The following is a 25401-nucleotide window of genomic DNA, read 5'->3' on the forward strand; positions in this document are numbered from 1 at the left end:
CCCCCGGGCGGCTTCCGGCCCCAGGCTCCGAGCCAGCGCCCCCGCTGGGCCGGAGGGGAAGTGACGCTGCTGCCGGAAGATGGCGGCGCCGGCCACGGTCGCTTCGCCCGCCACGGCCTCGGCCGCCGCAGCGGCTCTCGGGGAGGTGGAGGATGAGGGGCTCCTGGCGTCGCTGTTCCGGGACCGCTTCCCCGAGGCCCAGTGGCGGGAGCGCCCCGACGTGGGCCGCTACCTCCGGGAGTTGAGCGGCTCGGGGCTGGAGCGGCTGAGGCGCGAGCCCGAGCGCCTGGCGGAGGAGCGAGCGCAGCTGCTGCAGCAGACGCGCGACCTGGCCTTCGCCAACTACAAGACCTTCATCCGCGGCGCCGAGTGCACCGAGCGCATCCACCGCCTCTTCGGCGACGTGGAGTCGTCCCTCGGCCGCCTGCTCGGCCGCCTGCCCAGCTTCCAGCAGAGCTGCAGGTGCGGCGGGCCCGGCCCTCGGGGCTTGTAGCCACTGGAGTAGCCGACGCTCCCCTAGCGCTTCCCCTGGGTCGGGCTCTCCTCCGAGCGTTTAAAAAATTCCTTTAAACCGCGCGCCTGCTTTCGAGGTAGGTGCTGTTATGCCCATTTCGTGTATGAGGACGTTGGGACAGCCGAGGGATCGTCTAGGGGCACGGCTGGTAAGCTTCCAAGTCGGGGGCAGCCCCGGTGGCGCAGCGGTTTGGCGCCGCCTGCAGCCTGGGGTGCGATCCTGGAGACCCGGGATCGAGTCCCACATCGGGCTTCCTGCAGGGAGCCTGCTTCTCCCTCTGCCTGTGACCCTCGTACGAGAGAAGCCGCGCAAAGCACCTCCACTGGGCCGGACGTAGCTGACCTTGCACGTCCCTGCCGTAGTCCACACGCAGGCCGGCCCAGAGCTTCACGGATGGAAGGCTGACCACAAAGTCTTTCCACTTGGAGCAGTAGCAATTATCAAAAAGTCTCTCCTTTTACTTATTTATTTAGATTTTATTTATTTATTCATGAGACACACACACACACACACACAGGCAGAGACAGGAGGAGGGAGAAGCAGGCTCCACGCAGGGAGCCCGACGTGGGACCCGATCCCTGGTCTCCAGGATCACACCCTGGGCTGAAGGCGGGCGCTAAACCGCTGAGCCACCCAGGGATCCCCGAAGTCTCTCCTTTTAAAGCCACATTCTGCCTCTCTAGATCCTTAGCCTGTTATCATTAATTCTGCTTTTCAGCCTTTAAGGATAAAAGTTCAAGTTTTGAGTCCTTGGATATTTCCTCCAGAATAGGTGGGGGGGCCTCATAAAGCAGGTCTCTGCAATTACGGAGAAGTGAAGACTGGAAATAAAAGTTGAACAGCAGCCTAAGAGACTGAGGGAACTTGAGGGTAAGGTTGTAGCTTCTGAGCTGGTTAGTGATCACAAAAAAAGTAGCTAAGATTAACATTTACTGTGCGTCAGGTTCTGTGTTAAAGCGGAAGTCGGCTGCCGGCCTCCCTAGCGGCCTTGCGGTGGCTCCCCAGGCCCGCGCCCGCGCCCCCAGCCCGGCGGCTGATGCTATATACATCATCTTATTTAATCCTCCCATCCTTATGAGGTGGGTGCTAGTACTATTTGACCAATGAGGAAAAAGTTCAGAGAGCCTGAGTACCTTGCCACTGCCAGTTAAGTGGCAGATCTGGGTTCACATATTTTTATTGTTAGTTGTGTGATCTGGGACAAGCTGCCTAGCCTCTCTGGGATTAAAATTGCCTCAAGGGTAATAAATAGTACTTACATCACAGGTTTGGTGTGAAGATTAAATCATAGTTCACCGTAAATGCTTGGTAATTGTAGCTAAGTTTTGGATGTAGAGCAGTGAGCGACCAATATTCTCTTGTTTACTAGAAACTTTGTGAAAGAGGCTGAGGAGATCAGCTCCAACCGCCGGATGAACACCCTGACTCTAAACCGGCACACAGAAATCCTGGAAATCCTGGAGATTCCTCAGCTAATGGATACCTGTGTCCGGAACAGCTATTATGAAGAGGCCCTGGAGCTCGCGGCCTATGTACGCCGACTGGAAAGGAAGTACTCCTCCATCCCTGTCATCCAGGTAGCCAGACTGCCCCCAGAGGACTGGAACTCATGTTCTTATAATCAGTAATTCTGTGGTCATCACTGAACCTTCAGGCGGAAAATTTAGGGAAACTTTGCATGTTTCATATTGGTTTCTGCCAGCCAGGCAGGCTTGAACATGATTCATTCATGCAAGTGATAAGTAGTAATCACCTGCCAGACACTGACCTAGGTGCTGGGGAGACAATGAGACAAAAGCAGACAAGGCCCCAGCTTTCATGAATGTAAACTGACATTTGATAAATAAATAATATGATCCTTTCAGATAATGGTAAGTGTCTAAAGAAAATAAACTAGGGAATGGGTAGAAGACTAGGGTGAGGTACCCCAGGTAGAGCGGTCAGGAAAGGTTCTGCTGGAGAGATGAGACCCAGATGAGAGGGAGCTGCCCATACGAAGATGTGGGGAAAAAGCAAACCAGAAAGTGAAAGGAACAAGTATAGCAGACTGAGGAGGGAACAAGTTGGGAGTGTTTAAGGAATACAAAGATAGAAAGAAAAGAAAGGAAAGAAAAATAAAGACAGGCAGTGCGACTGGATTGCAGTGAGCAAGAGGACAGTATTGGGGAGCAGGTGAGGGAGGAGAACCAAACGGCCTGTAGGCCACAGTGAATAATTCCAGCTGGCCACAGCAGATGAGATCTTTGTTGGTTAGCCTGTAACATCAGCTATGTCTTCATGTATCCAGAAAGCAGTGGGCATGCTGATCACTATTCAGGGTAGTAGTGGACTGGGGTCTCGGAAGTGTCTTTCCCAGTGTGGTGTGACTGAGCCCCTATATTGTCAGGGCATTGTGAACGAAGTGCGCCAGTCCATGCAGCTGATGCTGAGCCAGCTGATCCAGCAACTAAGGACCAACATCCAGCTCCCTGCCTGCCTCCGTGTCATTGGCTTCCTGCGGTGCATGGATATCTTCACAGAGGCTGAGTTGAGGGTGAAGTTTCTTCAGGCCCGAGATGCTTGGCTCCGTTCCATCCTGACTGCCATCCCCAATGATGATCCCTATTTCCACATCACAAAAACCATTGAGGCCTGCCGTGTCCATCTGTTCGATATCATCACTCAGTACCGTGCCATATTCTCAGACGAGGACCCATTGTTGCCCCCTGTCTCAAGCGAGCACACTGTGGATGAGAGTGCCATCTTCTATGGCTGGGTGCTACAGAGAGTGTCACAATTCCTGCAGGTGCTGGAGACCGACCTTCACAGGGGGATAGGTGGTCGTCTAGACTCTCTGCTGGGTCAGTGCATGTACTTTGGGCTGTCCTTCAGCCGGGTGGGGGTTGATTTCCGGGGCCAGTTGGCTCCTGTTTTCCAGCGGGTAGCCATCAGCACTTTTCAGAAGGCAATTCAGGAGGCAGTGGAGAAGTTCCAGGATGAAATGAATTCCTACACCCTCATCTCCGCTCCCGCCATCCTGGGCAGCAGTAACCTGCCTGCTGCCGTGCCAGTCACTCAGCCGGGGACCCTGCAGCCACCCATGGTGCTCTTAGACTTCCCACCCCTTGCCTGCTTCCTCAACAATATTCTGGTTGCCTTCAATGATCTGCGCCTCTGCTGCCCTGTGGCCCTGGCACAGGATGTGACGAGGGTCCTGGAGGATGCCCTTGCCAAGGTGAGCACATACTGCTGGCTCTCTGTTGGGGCTTTCTTTGGTAACAGGTGGCCAGACTTTAGCAAAAAATAAGCCAGTCCATGTGATAGGTGGTTGCAGACTGAGGCTTAGTGGGGTTTTGGAGATTTTTCTGATTGAGAAGCTCTGGTTAGTCCCCCATCATGGGACCTAGAACAATTCATGAAGTGGCTCACCTGTAATAATGATTCAGTAGTGTATTAGTTTTCTACTGCTACATAACAAACTCCCACAAACATAGCAGCCTAAAACAACATACACATACATTTATCATCTTCTAGTTTCTTTGGATTGGGAGTCCTGGTTCCTCTGCTTACGATCTCACAAGGTTACAGTCAAAGTGTTGGCCAGGCTGCAGTCTCATCTGAAGCTTGGGGTCCCCTTTCAAGCTCATTCACGTTGGCAAGTTTCTGTTCTTTGCTGTTGTAGGTTTAAGGCCCTCAGGTCTTAGAAGTCACCTCACGCCAATGGAGAACGCCAGTGGCGTTCTTAAACGCCAATGGAGAACAGTTCTCCTGTGTGAGTCTCTTCTTTTAGGGAAGTCCTTAACCCTTTTTTTAAGAAGCTCATCTGATTAAGTTGGGTCCAAGGATATCCCTTGATTAATTCAAAGTCAACTGATTAGGGGCTTTAATTACATCTGCAAAATCCTTCACCTTTGGATTTTATATGAGTTAGAAACAAGCTACACATTCTGCCTCTAATCAAGGGAAGGGATTACACAAAGGAGTGGATGCAAGGGGATGGGAGTCATAAGAACCATCTTAGGATTCTACAGACCTAAGAAATACAACTAATGATATCGTGCACATTTTTACATATTTAAACCTTTAGATATTGGGATGCTTCTTACAACTTATGGTATCTTATAATTGCCGTCAGCCAGGTGGCAGTTGTGACGTGGTTATATAAAATCTTTCTGGGCCCAGATCTCTTTCTCTTGAGCTTGGTCGCTCTCATATCTCAAGAGTGTACTTTTTGCTTTAATAAACTTTCCCACTTGTGTTACTCAAAAAAAAAAAAACCAAAAACCAAAAATCTGTTAATAGCCTCCTGTAAGAGGAAGAAAGCATGAGCATTGAAACTTTGTAGTCATTGAAATTCAGGGATTGGTAATTTATATTATATATATATATATATATATATAATAACTTATATAGAATTTACTCCACGCCAGGTTGTGTTCATCATACTTTATACCTATTAAGACTTGATCCTCGCAACCCTAAGATTAGATCCTGTTGCAGGCCCCACTCTATAGATAAGGAAACTGAGGAACAGAGGGCATGAAGTGTTTAATCACTTGCAAGTCACAGAACCAAGTGGCACAGCCAGGACTTGAACCAGGAAGTGTAGCATACCCCCTGAGAGGGTCTGTGTTCTTAACTCTGTCACTAGGATATCCATCTATAATGTCAGTTAGATTGCTCTGTAATTTGTATGTCCCCCATCATGGGAACTTCTTTTCTGTGTTCTTTTATAATTTTCTAACAGTCTAGCTTCCTGGAACCTCAGAGGCCTTACTCAGGAGAAACCTTTTATAGTTTTGCTTCATTTTTCTGGATCCAGTATAGTTCTGGTCCAGATCATGTAGGAATCAAGAAACTCTTGCTGCTCTTGCACAGGAACTGATAAGTGCGCCAGTAATGGAACAAGTTGGGTTTGGGTCAGAAACACACCAGACAAGTGACAGAGTTGTGGGGAGCGGCCACAGTTCTAAATCTAAACAAGACAGTAATGCAGGGTACTGTTTGGTGTGACTTTCCTCATGGTGCCTCCATCTTCTAGGTAACCAAAGTGATCCTGGCCTTTCACCGGGCAGAAGAGGCTGCTTTCAGCACCGGGGAGCAGGAGCTCTTTGTCCAGTTCTGCACTGTCTTCCTGGAAGACCTTGTTCCTTATTTAAATCGCTGTCTCCAAGTCCTTTTTCCACCAGCTCAAATAGCACAGACCTTAGGTAAGAGAAAGGAGGGGAAAGAGCTTTTAAAACTACTTTTATTGATATAATTCACATACTAAATAATTCACCCAATTTGTTTTTTTTTTTTTTTAAGATTTTATTTATTTATTCATGAGAATACACAGGAGAGAGAGAGAGAGGCAGAGACACAGGCAGAGGGAGAAGCAGGCCCCATGCAGGGAGCCTGACGTGGGACTCGATCCCGGGTCTCCAGGATCACGCCCTGAGATGTAGATGGCGCTAAACCGCTGAGCCTCCGGGGCTGCCCAATTCATCCAATTTGTAAAATTGTTTTTTAGAAATTATAGAGCGATATACAGCATTACCACCATCCAATTTTAGAACATTTCCATCACCCCAGAAAGCTCCCTCCCGCCCCGTGTAGTCACTCTCCAAGGCCCACTCTTAGCCCCTGGGGACCACTAATGTGCTTTCTGTTACAACAGATTTGCCTTTTCTGGACATTTCGTATCGATGAAATAATACAACACGGTGTGTATCTGGCTAAGTGGAGGAAGCACAAAAGAACCACATGTTGTATGATTCTATTTATATGAAATGTCCAGAGAAGGTGTTTTAAAAAGCTTTTTCCCAGTCTGCCTTCCCTTCCCTGTGCCACCTCTCCAAGCCAGGGCGGGGGTACAGAGCTCCCAGCAGGGCAGTCACTGGGTCACACACACAGTCATACAGGCTCAGGGAGGCCACCCTCCACTGTGCTGTTCCGGATTACCTTCAGTCTCGCGTGTTTACTGTATGGAATATATTGAAATTGTGTCCATCACATTTTTCCCTGGGACACATCGGCATTTAAATTTACTGAAACGTTATTCTGTTTCACTTTCTCTGCCCCCCGGGTTAGGCGTTCCACCCGCTCAGCTCTCCAAGTACGGAAACCTTGGACACGTGAACCTCGCCGCAGTCCAGGAGCCTCTGGCCTTCCTCCTGCCGAAGAGAGAGCTGGTCCTCTGTCTGGAGGACAAGGAGCTGGTGCCGGCGCCCCCCGCCGAGTCGGGCCTGGGCCCGGAGGCCACGGCCGCAGGGTGCGGTCACCCTGACGGTGCGCAGGAGCCCGCGGGCTCGGCGGAGGCGCCTGACGGGGACACCTCACCCGCGCCCCAGCCCCCCGCGGCGTCCGCGGGGAGGTGAGGCGGGACTCGCGGGGCACGGGACAGCCCCGAGGGGAGGCTGACAACGAATGAGAGGGGGAACCTCTGGGTCCCGCCTACACGTGGCTGATTATACAGTAAGAAACCGAATTCTGCTCAGCGGTTTAGCGCTGCCTTCGGCCCAGGGTGTGATCCTGGAGACCCAGGATCGAGTCCCACGTCGGGCTCCCTGCATGGAGCCTGCTTCTCCCTCTGCTTGTGTCTCTGCCTCTCTCCATCTGTCGTGAATAAATAAATAAAATCTTAAAAAAAAAAAAAACGGAATTCGCAATGAGGCTGTGACGTCACGGAGGCGGGCTGCGCTCGGCGTCCCGGAAGGCGCGCGCGATCTGCGCGTCCCGGCGTCCCCCGCGGCGGGAGCGCCGGCCTACGGGGGCCGGGGAGGGCCGCGGCGGCGGCCGGGCGTCTGCGATGGGGCCCGGGCTGCTGCTGGGGCTGCTGCGGGCGCGGGCCCCGCCGTGGGCCTGGGGAGCGGCGCGCGGCGGCGGCCGGGCCTGCAGCTCCGCGCCCGCCCGGGACGGCCTCGAGGGTCCGGCGCGCCAGCGGTCGTACTGGCGCTACGTGCGCCGCCTGGTGCGGGGCGCGCCCGAGCCGCCGTACCCACACGTGTGCCAGGTCGGGGACCCGGCGCTGCGGACCGTGGCGGCCCCGGTGGAGCCGGCGCAGCTGGCGGGCCCCCAACTGCAGCGGCTGGTGCAGAGGCTGGTCCAGGTGATGCGGCGCCGGCACTGCGTGGGCCTGAGCGCCCCCCAGCTCGGGGTGCCGCTGCAGGTGCTGGCCTTCGAGTTCCCCGAGGCGCTCTTCCGCGCCTGCGCGCCGCGCCTCCGCGAGACCCGCCAGATGGAGCCCTTCCCCCTGCGCGTGGTGGTGAACCCCAGCCTGCGGGTGCTGGACAGCCGCCGGGTCACCTTCCCTGAGGGCTGCGAGAGCGTCGCCGGCTTCCTGGCCTGCGTACCCCGCTTCCAGGCCGTGCAGATCTCAGGTGCCGGGGAAGAGGGGGGTAGTGGCGGTGGCCTTGGGGTGGCTGGGCAAACGCGTGCACCTCTACCCCAGCCCACGGAGGCGGCGACCTCGGGTCTCGGGCAAGTTTTCGGAAAGCTCCGGTTAAGGTGCAGACCTGTGGAAGTGCAGGCTCCTGGAGTGGATGTGACTCACGACTGACCTATGGGGATGGAGGCTGGGGACAGCAGAGCCAGCTCGTCTGTGGCGTGTAGCTTGGGCTGGGAACGTGGGCTAGTTTCGATGTTACCTGCCACCAGGTCCCCTGCCCTGTGCCCTCTCACTTGCTGTCTCACGCACATTTACTGTTTAACCATTTGGATCCCTCTTGGTGGAAGGGCGGAAGTGGGGCCCAGCCTTGCCTGGCCCAGGGTGATAAGCCATTCCTGGTTTGTCACACCACAGGATGTTTTGTGGAATGGGATTTGTTGCCGGAGTTGAGAGGATTGTTCCTCTTGAGTAAGCCGCTTGGTCCAGGTCAGAAAGTAAACGGTATCCCTTTATCTTCCACTGTACCAAGTTGAAATACTTTGAGAAACTGAAGTAAATCAGCAGGACTTCAGAAATGGGAGGACTGTTGAGAAATGAAGCACCTTAGGAAGACCCTTTCTCACCTCAGACCCATTAGTAAGTCCTGCAACCTGTCAGCATTAGAACCGCATGGAGTGCTTGGTAGTGGGCAGACTTGAGGCATCTTTTCTGGGAAGGACAGGGGCTGCTGTCTACGTTCCTTTCTGATGTTGCCTCTTGTGAACAGGAACAGCCAGAGGCAGGGAAAAGGTAAGGAAATTAAAAATGACCCAGTTAAGCATATCCTTACCCAGGCTGTAACTTACTTTGCAGGGCTGGACCCCAAAGGGGAGCAGGTGGTGTGGCAGGCGAGCGGATGGGCAGCCCGTATCATCCAGCACGAGATGGACCACTTGCAGGGCTGCCTGTTCATTGACAAAATGGACAGCAAGACATTTACAAACATCCACTGGATGGAGGTGAATGATTAAAATTTTCCTGCTGCATCTGAAGATTCTGGAAACCAAAACATAAACACTTGGGCTTTGAGCTGGGCATGGCTTGCCTGATATCAACTTATATTGGCTTGGCTCTGACAGAAAACAATACATTGCCACACCAAGCTGGAGGAATAGATCAAAAATGTTTGCCTTGAAATCAGCCACGGACAAAATAATGCTTTCAACTTGAGAAGAAAATGAACCCCCCCAAAGAGCAGACATTTCCCAATGATTTTGTATGGTAATAAGTGGGGCAGATAAATAACCACTCTTAGTAGACATGATTTCATAGCCTGTATAATCTACCCCAAAGCCAAGATTTGTAATGACATAGTCCAAAAATAGCTGACTTTTGTTTAAAAATGCAACTTAAGACTATGGTTGACCATCTTCACTGAGTTTTTATTTTTACAAAGGGCTTGTGTGTCTTACCTGCAGAGTCCTTTGCTTTGGACAATAGTTTGCTTGTGTAAGTGAAACAGAAGAGAATGGCCACAGTTCATAGAAGTGTTTAATAATAATATTAACGCAAATGAGTACCCACACATTTTACAGGCTCACAGTTTTGGTCTCCACCTTCTGCCTTTAACAGATTTGGAGACGATTTTCCTGCAGAGATCTCTTGGGCAGCTGCTATTTGATTTGGCTCATTCTTTTGGCAGAGGTCATGGATCAGGGCTAGGGGAGGGATGAGAGTTGAGGAACAGTGAACCTCTTCCTATCACAATTAGAAACAAAGCAAAACTTGTGCTTCCTGGTCACTACACTTATTTTGGAAAAATAAATTAGCAGCATGCTGACCAATGATTAGCCTTAAGATACTGTCAGAGCGGGCAGCCCCGGGTGGCTCAGCGGTTTAGCGCTGCCTTTAGCCCAGGGTCTGATCCTGGAGACCCGGGATCGAGTCCCACATCAGGTGCCCTGTATGGAGCCTGCCTCTCTCTCTGCCTGTGTCTCTGCCTCTCTCTGTCTCTCATGAATAAATAAATAAAATCTTTAAAAAAAAAAAAAAAAGATACTGTCAGAGCTTTGCAAGAGGTGAGGAAATTTGTCTAGATACTGGTCTTGCCTCATTTTTCTGTTGTTTTGCAACACAGGTATTCTTACCAAAGTCCTCCAAGTTCTAGTAGCCATGTAGAAAGTTCAGTAAGTTGTTTAGGAAAATACTTGTTTTAAACAGTGGTTAACTAAACAAACCCAGTATGGCTTTCTCTAAATAGGACACATCTGGAGGCCTATGAGGTCAAGTAAAAGGGAACTGGCTCTCTTTGCATTAAACTTTGGAAAGGAACAGGAGCCAGCACTGCTCCAAGGTGAGGTTGGATACTCGGCCACTGGGAAAGGTCTGTAGAAAACTCATTTAGACTAAAAAAGCATCGATCCTTATGAAAATTAGAATTCCAGGACCTTGGACAATGTTCAGAAGCTCCTGCAGGGTGGCATCAGAATATTCTGATGCTTCCTCAGAGTGCTCTGAGGTTAACTGTCCTTACTGATGCCTTTGTAAAGTATATCAGTAACATTTGCCTGCAGCTTCCTGACCTGGGGCCCAAGGGTATGTGGTTGTTCAGGGTAGACCTTGGAGAAAGCCTGAAACTCTATTGCTGACAATGTGAGGTTTACTAGTGTAACCAAATCCATCTAGGAGGAAGGATTTGTCCAACTAAATACTACATGTATAGCTCAAGGCAACAAATCTGCGTTTCTAATAAAACCTTGCCCACCCCAGGGAGATGTATCAGCCACAATAACCACACCGCACAAGTCAGCATCTTGAGCTAAGGAGAGTTTAGAAGTCAACTACCAAAGTGAAAGCCAAGGGAGACAGAAGGCTTAGGACATAATTCCCAAGTAGGGAAGAGTGAATTTCAGGGTTAGCACTTAGGGCAGGAAATTCCTCTGCACCTACGAGCCATGTTTAACACAGATGGTGAGGGCACACATCAGTCTGAGGTTACTTCAGCCTCACGTGTGAAGAGGACATTCATCGCCCTGCCTCCTGTCACTGGTGGTGGAGAGAGGAATGGAGAGGCATGACATCGGTAACAGCCGTGACCAGAGCCATGAAGACGAACCACAGCAGCTCCAGTTTCTGTTAACTCCTGTGACTTGTCAAGGTGTCTAAGCAGTAGAAAGGAAGATTTTAAAAATAAAGCAAGCGACGACCTGATTCAAGTAAAGGTGACTGGAGGTAGAATAAGAAAGCACAAGTGACTAAAATGAAATAGTACGAGTGGGACAGTGTCCTATGCCAACTTCTAATCCGGTGTTTAAATAGTAATTAGTGGCTGAGAGCACCTAACTAAAGCGAGAGCCATGGGACGCCTGCGTGCCCAAGATGCTAGCCACAGTTGCTACGCAGGTGTCACCTGGAGGCCAGGCTTGCCGAGGCACCTGGTACTGAGGCAGGGCTAATGCCTCCACCCTGGAGAGGAGCACTTGGGCCCGACCCTTCAAAGAACCCAGCAAAAGTTGCCTGAATTCAGCACCCATTCCTAACCAAATCAGAAACACCACAGTGCAAAGCTACCAAGATCTAAGAGTTGGCCACATCATCAGTTCTGGACAATTTGGGTTTTAATAAAACATAGAGCAATAATATTGGCTTTTGGAAGGGGAGGGGAGCTGTACCAACCGGATGCCAGGCCTTTTGTGTATTCATATGCAAGCAGTCAAGGATCAAGTCTGCTACTCAAACAGCATTTCTAGGGCTGCCAACTCTAGAGCCTTGGAAGGGTCTCAAGGAGTCAAAAATTCTAATGGCCATAGGGGCTAGGCAGGCAACCCGAAAGAGGGAAGCTGACCACGTGGGGATGCGTGAGCCGGAGAGCCTGTTCTGCTTCTGAGCAGGGAAGCCCCTGCTAGGCTGTGGCTGACTGGATGCCTCACGGGGACACAGGCCCAGCACCACCTAATCTCCCAGAAGCCAGATAATTTTTACATCAATTCTTGACTTTTCAGTGTTGCCAACAGACCAAACCAAACAGCTACAGGCCACATCCGGCCCACAGGCCCAGTCGGCAGGAAGAACTGTCCAGGTGCCACATTTACAAGGCTTGGGGGGAGGGGTAGTCGGGGTCTGCCAACCTGACTGGAGGTCAGGCCTGGGAACTGCAGTAGGTGGCAATACCCTCCTCCTCTGATGGAGGGTGCAGAGAGAGAACCAGGGGGTCTTTCTAATGGAAGCAAGTATGGCCTTCAGGGAGCCCCAGAGAATAACCAAAGATGAGATCACTCAAGTGGCTCAAGAGGGAAAAGGATTTATTAGCCCATTTCCAGGGCAGAGAGCCAGGAGCAGTGGCGGGGTTCGGTGTTCTCACATTCAGAGGGAAGAAAAGGCAGCAGTGAAACCCACCTGACTGCCTTCACTCATTCTGATCTCCACAGCTCTGTGCTCACAAAACCCATCTTTCCTCTCGCAGGGAGGACACAGAGCCCAGGATGCTGACCTGGGAGGTTGGGAATAGCTTGGTTTTACTCTTGGCCTTTACAGGCAGGGCTTGGGCTGGCGACCCAGGGCGTCAGTCATAGTGTTCACAAAGAGTAAAACCCGGGTTAGAAGGAACAGGTGGATGGGCCTGGCAAGCCGTTCTGAAGGTCGGCAACAACCCCACAGTGCGGGCTGCTCCTACTCCTTGATGCTTCTGGGAGATTTTAATTTTATTTATAAACAAGACAAAAATCCAAGCAGCATTAATTTAGGGGAACAAAGAAAGGTTTAAAAAACAAAACAAAAAACAGGGGCAGGACAAGGAGTTGGTGAGCATCCAGAAGAGGAGGAGGAGGAGGAGGAAGTAGGAAGAACCAGTATTCCACCCAGTGCCGAATGTGCTTCTGTGTCTTTGTGGCCAGGGAGGCCCTTCTTTTATGCTCCCCGGCTGGCGGCCAGACAGCAGAGGGGACGCTGTAGTGACGTTAAGATGAGCCCCAGTGCCCTGTCTGGCCACTGACCTGGGGAGTGCCGTGGATTTATTACCCCAATCTACCTCCCACCTTCACCATCACCAAGTGAAGAAATTTTTAACTCTCCTGTCCAAAGTCCTCTGAGAATTTCTTCACTTTCAAGAGGTCATCTGCATTCACGGTGGGCCGAGTGGTGGCCAGAGACCGGAGCATGTCCGACTGCAAAGACAAGGGCACGAGCTGAGGAGCAGCCAGGGCTCTAGGCAGGGCTCTAGGCCTCCTTGTGTCGCAGTCCCATGTGGTGTTGCAGGAAGAGGCCTGCATTCGTGGTCATTCCCAGCCCCAAATGCAAAGCTCCTCTGATTGCCTGGCTCCTGCCTGAATGTCTCCCGTGACAGGACCGCTCTTCCCTCCTAAGGCAGCTCATGTCGTCTGAACAGGCCTACTTCTCATCTGAAAGAATCCAAGCTCCCCTCATCTCTTAACTGCTGGGAGAAGCTCATTCTGATTGCACACCCGCCACATCGGCAGACACCTGCCACACACGGCAGGCAAGACCCTCAGCAAAACCAGGATGAGGAGGGGCAAGACCAGTCCCATTAGGCTCCCTATGCAACGGCATTGAAACAAACTGCCAACAGATGCTCGCTGCCTCCATGGCCACTCACAAGCCAAACCCATGGAATGATGTAGTCGCACCAGCTGGCCTTTACTCTCGCTGAAGAAAATAAATGCTCGTGCTGCGGCCTTCATCCTGGGCCCCCACTGAGTCTAATGGCAGGAGTCCCAGCTATCCAGAGCCCCAAAGGCCATTCCCTGTTTCAGAGGAGCCACAACAGCCCAGGACGAAGAAGGGGAGAAGCCTATTTTTATTTTTAGACCCAAGACCCCAGTTTTTCTGGGTTCTGTGCAGTCCTTCTCCCAACCAGCCACTTACCATGCAAACCACAGGCTCTAGGAGTTTGTCACCGGGGACATCCATCCAAGTCATCTCCATGGCCCCCGGGTCCCCTGGTGAGCATGGGGTCAGGAGGTCATCGATCATAACGCTAGGGTTGGTGCGGGAAGGGCCACAGACCTGAAATCAACCAGGAATCTGACTGGAGGGGTTGCACCTCAGTGCTTGGGGAAGGGACAGGATCCTCAGACTTCTGAGTCCTGAAGAGAAGGTCGTGGTAGGGTATGAATGCATGCCTGGCTTTCTAGGTCATCACTCTGAGAAGAGAATGAATCCTGCAGAACTCTCGGGCCGGTAGTCAAAGCAGCTCAAAGCGGGATTTCAGAGGTTTGTGATTAGCATGCTATTCTAGGCACTGTTCTCTAGAATCTCAATTTGTGGCCCAAAATGTCGATAGCTTCCCCTTCCTCATTAACTCCATCCAATCTCACCACAAATGCAGTGACGCCAAAAATGTTTTTCTAACCACAGTCTGCTTTACTGGTAACATCCTCCCAAATATCCCAAAGCTAATTCCCTCACTTCCTTCAACTCTTGACTCAAACATCCCCTGCGGTGGCTTATCCCTTAAGATACAACCTGCCTTGGGACGCCTGGGTGGCTTAGTGGGTTAAGCACCCGACTCTTGATTTCAGCTAAGGTCATGATCTCAGGGCCGTGAGATCAAGCCCCGTGTTAGGCTCCACAACAGGCATGGAGCCTGCGTGGGTTCTCTCCCTCTGCCTCTGCCCCTCCCTGCTGCCCCCCATTCCAGTTCTCAACTTTCTCTCTTAAAGGTAGGGGTGGGGCAGAAGGTAGAAAGGATATGAGATTAAGGGCAGCCTGGGTGGTTCAGCGGTTTGGCGCTGCCTTCCGCCCGGGGTGTGATCCTGGAGACCCGGGATCGAATCCTGCGTTGGGCTCCCTGAGTGGAGCCTGCTCCTCCCTCTGCCTGTGTCTCTGCCTCTCTCTCTGTTTCTCATGAATAAATATTTTTTTTAAAAAAAAGAATATGAGGGATCCCTGGGTGGCGCAGCGGTTTGGCGCCTGCCTTTGGCCCAGGGCGCGATCCTGGAGACCCGGGATCGAATCCCACATCGGGCTCCCGGTGCATGGAGCGTGCTTCTCCCTCTGCCTGTGTCTCTGCCTCTCTCTCTCTCTCTGTGACTATCATGAATAAATAAATAAAATCTTTAAAAAAAAAAAAAAAAAAAGAATATGAGATTAAAAAAAAAAATACAACTTTCCCCAGTGCACCTGGTGGCTCAGCCAAGTTGGACGGTTAAGCATCCAACTCTTGATCTGGGCTCAGGTCATGATCTCAGGGTCGTGAGATGAAGCCTTATGTCATGCTCAGTGGGTTGTCTCCCTGGAATTCTCATTCTCTTAAATCTTTTTTTTTTTTTTCTTTAAAGAATACAACCTGCCCACCCAACTCCAAACTTCAGAGACACCAGACTCCATCCCCTGCTGTCATCCCCCTCATTGCTCTCTCAGAAATGAGTATCTTAAAAAAAAAAGAAAGAAAGAAAGAAATGAGTATCTTTTCAACTAGAGATGAGGCTCCTAGAGGTCAGGGACTTTTGTCTGCTGTGGTCACAAATGTCTCTCCGGGTCCTAGAACAGCACAAGGCACATAATAGGACCCTCTGCAGACATTCGACAGAGATACGAGGTGTGAGAGGAGTTCCACCTTAGAGAGGGTGATTCTATACCCACCACTCTTCAGACACTGAGTGGGGTCCCCACATGACAGCACAGCGCTGACTGTGAAGGTGGCAGGGGTGAGTGGCACAGTGCCATGTCCTCTGGCTTCACACAATCCAAGATGGACATATTTGAGCAAAAGAACTACAAGGAAGGAGAGAGCAGGTGCAAACCAGAGGGCTCCCTTGTACTTATCCTTGGTTCTCCAGGAGACCAAACATGTCACCTGAGCAGCCAAGGAACTGGCAAAGAAAGCTGATCTCCCCATTCCTGTGACACTTTTTAAGCAACTCCTTGCTGGCCCACTCACCAGGTGTGGAGCCCAACGTGGGACCTGAACTCACAACCCTGAGATCAAGACCCATGCTGAGATCAAGAGTTGAATGCTGGGCAGCCCGGGTGGCTCAGCGCTTTAGCGCCGCCTTCAGCCCAGGGCGTGGTCCTGGAGACCCGGGATCAAGTCCCATGTCGGGCTCCCTGCGTGGGGCCTGCTTCTCCCTCTGCCTGTGTCTCTGCCTCTCTATCTCTCTCTCTGTCTCTCATGAATAAATAAGTAAAATCTTAAAAAAAAAAAAAGTTGAATGCTTAACCAACTGAGCCCCCGGGTGCCTCCGCACTCACCTTTTTGAAGTGTGTTGCTGACTGAACTTTTCTGACAGGCTGCATGAGGGAGTCCCGCACAATGATGCTGATGTCGGCACCTGAGTAGCCTTCCGTCTTCCGGGCCAGCTCATGGATGTTGGCATCTGTGAGATTGTGGGGAGTGCTCCCCAGATGCAACCGGAACATCTGGGCACGGGCAGCCTCCTCGGGCAGTGGGATGTAAATCCTCTTTTCAAACCTAGAGAGCCAAGCACATGGCGGGACTTGAAAAGAGACGGTATAAGTCTTCATGGAGAGGGGCTCTGGGGCCCTCCAGAAGCTGCCTCACTCAGGGCTCTGCTCACCATGCAGATATGAAGAAGCCTCCAGGGAAACGGAGTCAGGCTGCACCACTGCCAGCAGCAGGTTGACTATGGCTGGAGAAAGACCTCAGCCCCTGGCTCCTACTGGGGAAGACTCACCTCCTTCTAATGGCTGAATCCAACACCCATGGGATGTTTGTGGCACCAAGAACCAGAGTCCCATCGTTGTTATTCCCCACCCCTGTGGAGAAAGGGAAACAGACGCTGACTCAGAACACCTGCCAGGATTAGGGAGCAGCTGTAGGAAGCACCTCAGGGGCTTTGTGTGTTCTGCTCTGGGGCCATCGCTGTGCCACCAGCAACAACCAGCTTTGCTGGGCCAAGAGCCTTCTCTGAAGCCCTGGCCGCCTCGGGAAGGGCAGGGGCTGGGGGGCAAAGGCCTGTGGAGAGGGAGCCGAGAACTGCTTCTCTGACCTCTTCCCTCCGCCCCACGGCCCATCCCCTCCAGCTGCAGCTACATAATGGAGCCCGGCTGGCTCTGGGAGGACCGCGAGCCGGGAGGGCAGCCAGCACCGGCACGCACCCTGCATCTGAACCAAGAACTCCGTTTTGATCCTTCGGGCGGCCTCACTCTCATTTTCATTGCGGGACCCGCAGAGGGAATCCACCTCATCGATGAAGATGATGGAGGGCTTGTGCTGCCTGGCCAGCTCAAACAGGTTCTTGACTAGCCTGTGAAGGTGACAAGGGGGGCCGGGATCAGGACACCCACACCCACACCCACCCCAGCCAGGGGCCCAGTCACTGCTTCTCCTGCCCTTCCCACAGACAGGTCAAGACTCTAGTCATGCCTGGATTTCCAAGGAAGCGGGCATCACAAATCCGCCGGCAGCACTGTGCCACGAGAAGCAGCCCACCTTGGCGGCAGCCCCACTCATAAGCTCTGGATTTAGGACAAGTCACATCCCCCTTTACTCAGCCTCAATGTCATCCTCTGCAAAATGGGAGTCGGTGTGGAAAATAACTAAACCACACGAAGTCCCCAATAGAGGACACCTGCCTGATACCCAAAGATCGTGACTGCCTTTCCCTTTCCTGTACGAAGACGTCTCTCCCACATTCCCATTCAGTCTCAGCAGTCTTTGTCGGGACAGCGTCCCACCCGGGGAAGCTGGCATCATTCCCCTCTGCTGGCCGCTTCCCCCGACACCCAGCAGCAGTTCCTCTGGGCGGTGGCTCAAGGGCAGGGAAGCAAGGTGTGGCAGCTGACTTACTTCTCACTCTCCCCCAACCACTTAGACATCAGGTCCGAGGAGGACACAGAGAAGAAGGTGGAGTTGTTGGCCTCCGTGGCCACTGCTTTGGCCAGGTAGGATTTCCCTGTGCCAGGGGGTCCGAAGAGCAGTATCCCTCGCCAAGGCGTACGCTTGCCTACAACAAAGAATAATCGGAGGTGAGCTTCCTCCTAACTGGGGAAAGGGAAGAGAAAAAAGCCAAAGGCACTTATTTACTATAAGTACGACCAGAAGAGAAAGGTTCTACAAGACAACCGATCCTGGCAGCAAAAATAAAGGGAACTGAATTACCCACTGAGAACCGGCTCCTAGCCCTGGGCTCAAGACCCCCAAGACCCTGCAAAGTGACGCCAGCTGGCACTGACCCTACTCACCCACTGGGACAGTCAAGTCAAAGTTCTAGTCGCAGAGGTGTCTGACACCAGAGAGAAGCACAGAGCAGATGACTGTGATGATCGGCCCTGAGGCCTCTCCTGCCCGAGTGCCCACTGAGGGCAAAGAGCTGAGTGGCCACCTGTTCCGGGTCACCTTCAGAGGGGGAGCCCTGAGCTGGCTTCCTCGGAAGCCTGCTGTTTTCACATCTGGGCTGAAAGCAGCTCAACCCTTACCTGTGAACAAGTGTGGGAATTTAATTGGCAAAATGACAGCTTCTTTGAGGGCTTCCTTGGCCCCCTCCAGCCCAGCCACATCATTCCACCGAATGTTGGGCTTCTCTATCACAACAGCACCTGCAAGAGGCAAGTAGAGCCTTTGACCTGGAGCCCAACTGATAGGTCTGAGCTGACCCTCCGGGGGGCCCTCACCACATCTCTCCCTCCCATTGCCGCGGGGCCTCGGGCCGCTTACCCATCAGTTGTTCTTGCAATTTCTTTTTCTCTGGGTTGTCCCCTTCACTGTCACTATCACTGCTGGGAAAGGAGACAGAAGATGACATGCTAAAGCAAGAGGCAGCTGACAAGGAGGTTCTGAGAGCACAACACTCACGTCCACATCCTCCAGGAAACACCTGCATCACCCACCCTTGTTTCTTCATTAAGGTTGTAAGAATAGGGGTGCCTGAGGGGCTCAGTCGGTTGAGCGTCAGCCTTTGGCTCGGGTCATGATCCCAGGGTCCTGAGATCAAGCCCTGCATCAGGCTCCCTGCTCAGCGGGGAGTCTGCTTCTCCCTCTTCCTCTGCCTCTCCCCCCTGCTTGTGCTCTCTGTGTCAAATAAATAAAATCTTAAAAAAAAAAAAAAAGGTAAAAGGTAGTAAGAATGGAGATGTGTGCCCTCTCTAGAAGGCTAATGGGGGACATGTACTTTGGCTGGACTTCAGGAACAGCTGGGCAAGCAACCGGAGCTGTCACTGGCCTCTCACACAGACTCACAACCAGATATCAAGTGGCTGTGATTCAGAGAAGAGGTGAAGTATAAGACTAAAGAGGGGCACCAAGGAAGGGAACATAGTCACTGGTCTCCCCCCAGGGCCAACCTCTAATGGGACAAGCGATTTGCCATCCTTAAAACTCTTCTGGCCCTCTCAGAGATGTTAACCTCCTGCCTATTCCTTGTCCCTTCCCAGGGTATGTCTCCCTCTCTGGGGAGCCCTGTCAACCCGGGAGCAGAGCCTCCCACCACTGGTGGGGTGGCACACACCCGCCTCTCCTGCTCCATCCACGACCCTCCTGCCTGGGACCCTCCCCTTCGCCTCCAGGACACCGTTGGCTCCCTGGCATCTGTGTGGTAGGCAAACCACAAATGTGAGGAGAGAGGCTGCAGAGCAAACACTGCCTTTGGAGTCGGAAACAGAAGCCCTGGGTGTGGGACCAGACTCCATCAAGTGCAGCTCTGTGACCTGGGCCATCTCTGAACTTGAGTCTGTTGCCTCATCTGTCACATGAAGACAGTAACTCTGATCACAGCAGCAGCTGACACATACTGCCTCGTTACTGCACGCCACACTTTACCCTCAGGGCTTTACCCGCACCATCTCTTGCTCCTTAGAGCAACGCTGGGTGGGAAGGCGCGTTATCTTTCTTCTACAGATGAGGGGCCTGGACGCACAGGGGGTCATGGCACTTGTCCATGGTCACATGGCTAGGAAGTGGCAGCACTAGGATATACCCTCAGAGCCCGACTGTGGAATCCAAGGCTTGCAACCTCCCTGCTGGCTCACATTTCACTCACAGCTCTCCTGTGTGGATCCAACAAGATCCCATCCAAGGAAATAGTGTGCACAGTGCCCGACAGAGGCAGCTGGGGCATCATCCCCGGTACGAGTGTTATTCTCCCAAAGGAAGGCCGCATTAGCACCAAGAATGGCAGCGACTCCTACAAAGGACACATGCTCGTGGGGTCTCTGGTCCCAGCCGGGCCCTCCACTCCTCCATACTCACCCCTTGCTCTCACTCTGATTTTCTTTCACTGGCTTCTTGCCATGCTTCTCTTTGTTTCGTAAATAATCCTTCAGCTTCTCGGCCCGATCTAGGTACTGCATGCACTTGGCTCGAATGCTCTCCTTGGCCTTGTCGCTGTGTGCCTCATCTGCAAAAGGGGAATTGGAGAGAGTGTACCTACCCTGCCCTGGCAGGGGCTCTACGGCCACGGAGGGCCCTGCGTGTGACTCACATTTGATAGCGTGTAGGAAATACTCCACGGCATGCTGGTAGAGCCGGAGTGCCTCCTCGTAATTCTTGGCTTTATCCTCTTCTGTGGCTTTTGTCACCAGATCAATGGCTTTCTGGAAAGGCAGAGCAAATACCTCAGTGCTTCCCAAGAGACCCAAAAAGCCCTTGGGGTCCCAGGGCAGCAGGAACCCTGCAGATCTGTTAGTCGCCCACCATTATGTCGGTCTGTTTTCCAACGTCAACTACAAAGGCCTTGAAATGGAGCTTTAAAAGACAGCAGCCCTCTTCACAATACACTCATCCGGTTAAAAGCAAGCTCCTTCTCAGTTTCGCTCTGGATCTCAGCACGTGGAAACCTGACCAAATATCTCAGATTAAGGCTCAAGGGGAGAATCCACTTTCTGTTCCTTGCCTCAAGGGAAAGAAAAGTGGCCGTGGGGCCACTGCCTGGAAAAGGGGAAACACCAGAACCAACTGATTGTTGTGCTGCTCGGCATAAAGGCCAGAGAAGAGCCAGCCCTTCTAAGAGACTGACCAAAGGGATCTCGACCTCCTACTGGCCCAACCTGCTTCTCTGTGGTGAAAAGAGAAGATGGTTTTCCTAAACTTGCTACTTAAGGAAGGGATGCTTAGACACATGGGTCAGTATACCAGTAGCTCTAGTAAGAAAAGCGCTTGCTGGCAAGCCTGGCCAGTCAGCTAAGTGTCCAACTCTTGGTCTCGGCTCAGGTCATGGGTCAGGAGATCAAGCCCCACATCAGGCTCCAGGCTCAGTGTGGAGTCTGCTTGAAGATCCTCTCCCTCTGTCCCTCCCCCCACTGGCACATATGCGCTCTCTGGAAGGGAGGGAGGGAGGGAGGGAGGGAGGGAGGGAGGGAGGGAGGGAGGGAGGAAAGGGTTTGCTTACTCCAGAGACATATATGTGCTAATTGAAGAGAGTAATCCTATGGAATCTTCCAAGAACTGGGTGAGCATATCTTTGTGAATCTCACAAATCCTATAGGTCTGTGCTCTAGACTGAACTCAAAAGCATGCTGGATCTTTCAGGCAGCTGCCCCACACCTACATACCCAGTTTTAGAAACCATTGCTTCACCAACCCAGGAAGCATTACCAAAATTATCCTCCTCAAGCTGATCAGCACTAGACACCAGGCCGGCAGATCCCAATGTATACACACAGTTCCGTCCACAGCAAACAATAAACCTTCTGACGAGCTCTTGGCAGGGCTCAGGCATCTGTGCAGCCCTTCCTCATCTGACAGCAAGAGGTCTCAGAAGGACAGCTAGCTCTACGAAACTAACAGGAGTAGGTTAGGCCAGGCTGATGATAAATGAACTCACCAGGTTGATGAGGGTAGGAAAGGTGAAAAAGTGTTGGCTACTATTTTCAAGCGCAGCTACCTCTGTTACCTACAAATACAGGATGGCCAGGAGCCCAGAAACTTCAATGATTAGCTCAAACAAGCTTCTCTGGTCTACTCTCCCTCAATAATGTCTCTTCAGATAAGACAATGAAACCAATTCTCCTGTCCCTTGTGGCTTCTCTCCTCCAGAACAAACATGCCCGGTTCCTTGGACTTTTTCACTCTATATGCCTTCCTGCTAGGGTCTGTCCTTTTGAAAGCAGGGCTCAGACAATACTCAAGGTACACTCTGCCCCCCTCCCTTCCAGATACTTTATTAATTAATGCACCTAAGAGCACATTAGATCTTTTTGGCAAGTGCATACAATGTTTCACCGGCAAGAGGCCTGAGCTGCAAGTTGAAGAATTATGTGTAACACAAGGGTGAGGTGATGAATAAAACTGCCAGCCTGCAGCATCTCTAGTAACACATATGGCAGGGATGAGCATGAAGGACAAGGGTAAGGAAGATGTGCTAACAGAAGAGCTGGCAAACGGTAAAGGACCAGATGGTAAATAGGTTAGACTTTCCTGGCCATACAATCTCTGTAGCAACTCCTCAACTACGCCTCTGTAGCACAAAAGCAGCCATAGAAAGTAAATGAAGGAGCAGGAATGTGTTCCAATAAAACTTTATTTATAGATGCTGAAATTTGAAATTCATGATTTTCACGTGTCATGAAATATCTTTTCCCAGCCTTTTAAAAACATGAAAACCTACCACATTATGTTAAGTGAGAGGAGCCAGTCACAAAGGACCACATATTGTATGATTCCACTTATTTAAAATGCCCAGAATAGGGGCCCCTGGGTGGCACAGTCAGTTGAGCATTGGCCTCTTGGTTTCTGCTCGTTTGGTGTGCTTGGGGTCATGGGATCGAGCCTGGAGTGGGCTCTGTGCTTAGCGAGGAGTCTGCTTGAGGTTCTCTTTCCCTCTGTCTCTCCCCGCTCTAAAATAAAAAAATAAATATTTATTTTTTAAATAAATCTTTTAACAAATAAATGAATAAGCCAACGAATGAGTGAATGAATAAAATGCCCATAATAGGCAAATCCATAGGGACAGAAACTAGAGGAATAGAAGATTATTTATTTTACAGAGAGAGAGAGATGTGAGTGGGACGGGCAGAGGGAGAAGGAGAGAATCTCCACACAGACTCGCTGCTGAGCGTGGAGCAGTGCGGGGCCGGATCTCACAACCCTGAGATCATGACTTGCGGCAAAATCAAGAGTCGGAGGCTTCACTGACTAAGCGTCACAGGGATCCCTTAACGAAGCTTTTACTAGCAACGTGAAGACATTCCTAGCTCACAGGGAAAACTGGGCAGGTGGGTCTGCGGGCCGAGTCAAGGAAGGCCCGGAAGAGGGGAGCACTCGCGGCGGAGGCCCGCCGGGGGGCCCGGTTCGCTCCGGCCTCCGTCCCACTTCTTCCTCCCCCTCAGGCGTCCGAAGGCCGCGGGTCGCTCTGGGCCCGGCCAAATGCCCGCTCCTCCGCGAAGCCTCGCCCGCCTCCTTCGCAGGCTGTACGCTGGGCACCGTGTTAAGAACGCTTTACCGGAGCACTCAGCCCAGGGCCCCCGTCACAGCAACCCGGTGCCCGACAGGTGCCCGACAGGTGCCCGACAGGTGCCGCCCCACTCCGCTGACAGGACAGCTGCCGTGCCGAGATCCCGAGGCTGGCCCAAGGTCACGGGCGAGGGCGAGGGCGAGGGCGAGCGAGGGGCAGAGGGAGCCCGAAGCCCAGGTCTGCGGCCGCACCTCGGGACGCGTCGGTCGTGCTCGCAGGGGGCGCCACCCCAGCGCCGGGCGAGAGCCGGGGGATGCAGGAGGGGTCGCCGGCCGCACGGAGGAACGCGAGGCCGCGGGAGGCGGCCCGACTGCGCGGCCGAGGGTCCCGGGCGGCGCCCGCCCGCCCCAGGACGCTGATCCCCGCCGCGGCACCCGGCGGCCTCCGGGCTGGGCCGGCCCCGCCGCGCGGAGGGCACTGGGCGGGACTCCCGGCGGGGGCAGCCCGCGGCCCGGGCGCGTGGGAGCGGGAGGCGGCGGCGGGGCGGGGGCGAGGCCGCGGGCTCGGGGCTCCGAGCAGGCCGCCCGCCCGCCCGCCCGCCCCGCCGCCCCGCAGGCCGCGCCGCGCCTCCTCCGGCTTCCGGAGACCCAGCCGGGCCGACCCGAGGTACCTGGAGGGTTGACGTTGTCATTTCATCTCCTGGGTCGGCCCCACACCCCGCGGCGCTGCTTGCGGCCTCGGTCCGGCCCCGGGGAGCCGAGCGGCTGGGTCGGGGGCGCGGAGCCCGGCGGTGGGCGCTGGGCGCGGGCAGGGCGTCCGCTCGCAGCCGGAGCCGAGTCGCAGGGCGAGCGAGGAGAGCGGCCCAGAGCGGTCGGGCCTGAGCCGCGCGGCTGCCCCCCGGCGGCCACGGCTGGCACTGCAGGCTCCGCCCCCCGCGGCGGCGGGGCGGGGCGGGGCCTGAAGGGGCGGGGCCTGCGGGGCGGGGGCGGGGCGAGGCCAGGGGCCGGGAGGCTAGAAACCCCAAGCCCGAGACCCCGTTTCTAGTAAAATACCGCCTGTAGGACAGTTTTTCTTGCACAGTAAACCTAACTTCCTAGAACTTTGGGTTTCTGACCCCTAATAGGGTTAAACTAATAATTAGTGTCTACTTTGTCAGGCTTTTCAGGGGAATAAATGAGCTAGCTGGTTAACGTCAACAGCGTATCCCACACTGGGGACTCAGTCTCCGGTAATTTATTTTTTTGAGAGACAGAGAGCACGAGCTGGGAGAGGGGCCGACGGAGAGAGGGAATCTCAAGCTGACCCTGAGCAGCGCAGAGCCAGAAGTGGGGCTGATCTCAGGACACAGAGATCATGACCCGAGCAGTAATCAAGAGTCAGATACTTAACTGGCTGAACCACCCAGGCACCTCCTCTGTTAACTATTATTATGACGCTAGTGGTTCTGTCTAAAGTTAGCTCTTGTTTTTTAATATTGATCCTTCTACTTTTCTCTTTAAGAAAGTGGTTTTCTTTCTTTTCTTTTTTTTTAATTTTTTAATTTTTTTTTAAGTAGCCTCTCCACCCAACATGGGGCTTGAACTTACAGCCCCAAGATCAAGAGTTCTTTTTCTTTTTTTAAGACTTTATTTATTAGGGCAGCCTGGGTGGTTCAGCGGTTTGGCACCGCCTTCTGACCCAGGATCTTGGGTCTCCAGGATCCAGTCCCACGTCAGGCTCCTTGCAGGGAACCTGCTTCTCCCTCTGCCTGTGTCTCTGCCTCTCTCTCTCTCTCTCTCTGTCTTTTTTTTTTTTTTTTTTAAGGATTTTATTTATTTGACACAGAGAAAGAGCACAAGCAGGGGGACAGGCAGAGGTAGAGGGAGAAGCCAACTTCCAACTGAGCAGGAAGCCCAATGTGGGATTTGATCCCAGAACCCTGGGATCACAAGCCGAGCCAAAGACAGATGCCCAACCGACTGAGCCAAAAGTCATGTTCTACCCACTGAGATAGCCAGGTGCCCCAGGGAAGTGGTTTCCTTATACTTCCAGGGCTGGGGCTGGGGGCTTCAGCCTAGTGAACTTCAGTATAGTGCATCTGTGCTAGTTTCTGGGGATGATGCAATGATCAAAACAGCTCTAGGGCAGCCTACAGTTTGAGAAGAAAAATGATGTTCGGGCAACCCTGGTGGCTCAGTGGTTTAGCGCCACCTTCAGCCCAGGGTGTGATCCTGGAGTCCCGCGTCGCGCTCCCTGAATGGAGCCTGCTTCTTCCT

General features: G+C 52.8%; 2 protein-coding genes across 5 annotated transcripts; one reads left to right on the forward strand and one right to left on the reverse strand.

The window, feature by feature from the left end:
- Positions 1 to 46: 46 nt before the first annotated feature.
- Positions 47 to 9271, forward strand: COG8 (component of oligomeric golgi complex 8). The gene is made up of 8 exons (XM_049109732.1): positions 47 to 462; positions 1884 to 2091; positions 2901 to 3728; positions 5535 to 5703; positions 6566 to 6848; positions 6973 to 6974; positions 7165 to 7854; positions 8715 to 9271. The coding sequence occupies exons 1-8, from the start codon at positions 80 to 82 to the stop codon at positions 8870 to 8872; spliced, it is 2721 nt and encodes a 906-aa protein (XP_048965689.1). The 5' UTR covers positions 47 to 79; the 3' UTR covers positions 8873 to 9271.
- Positions 9272 to 9374: 103 nt separating this feature from the next.
- On the reverse strand, positions 9375 to 24010 carry VPS4A (vacuolar protein sorting 4 homolog A). Of its 4 annotated transcripts, none has more exons than XM_025426670.3 (11): positions 23817 to 24010; positions 20237 to 20348; positions 20005 to 20152; positions 18475 to 18536; positions 18237 to 18356; positions 17608 to 17764; positions 16917 to 17065; positions 16493 to 16574; positions 16050 to 16269; positions 13722 to 13862; positions 9375 to 11002 (listed from the first exon to the last, which is right to left on the reverse strand). In XM_025426670.3, exons 1-11 carry the CDS (start codon positions 23835 to 23837, stop codon positions 10994 to 10996), a joined length of 1221 nt encoding a protein of 406 aa, XP_025282455.1. In that variant the 5' UTR covers positions 23838 to 24010; the 3' UTR covers positions 9375 to 10993. The 4 variants fall into 4 exon arrangements, with proteins under 4 accessions (XP_025282455.1, XP_025282454.1, XP_025282453.1 ...); XM_025426669.3 differs by lacking the exon at positions 9375 to 11002 and adding an exon at positions 12126 to 13003 and having other exon boundaries at positions 18475 to 18533; positions 23817 to 24009; XM_025426668.3 differs by lacking the exon at positions 9375 to 11002 and adding an exon at positions 12126 to 13003 and having other exon boundaries at positions 23817 to 24008.
- Between the last annotated feature and the right edge of the window lie 1391 nt (positions 24011 to 25401).

This window comes from Canis lupus, chromosome 5 (genome assembly GCF_003254725.2).
Source record: "Canis lupus dingo isolate Sandy chromosome 5, ASM325472v2, whole genome shotgun sequence".
NCBI lineage: Eukaryota > Metazoa > Chordata > Mammalia > Carnivora > Canidae > Canis > Canis lupus.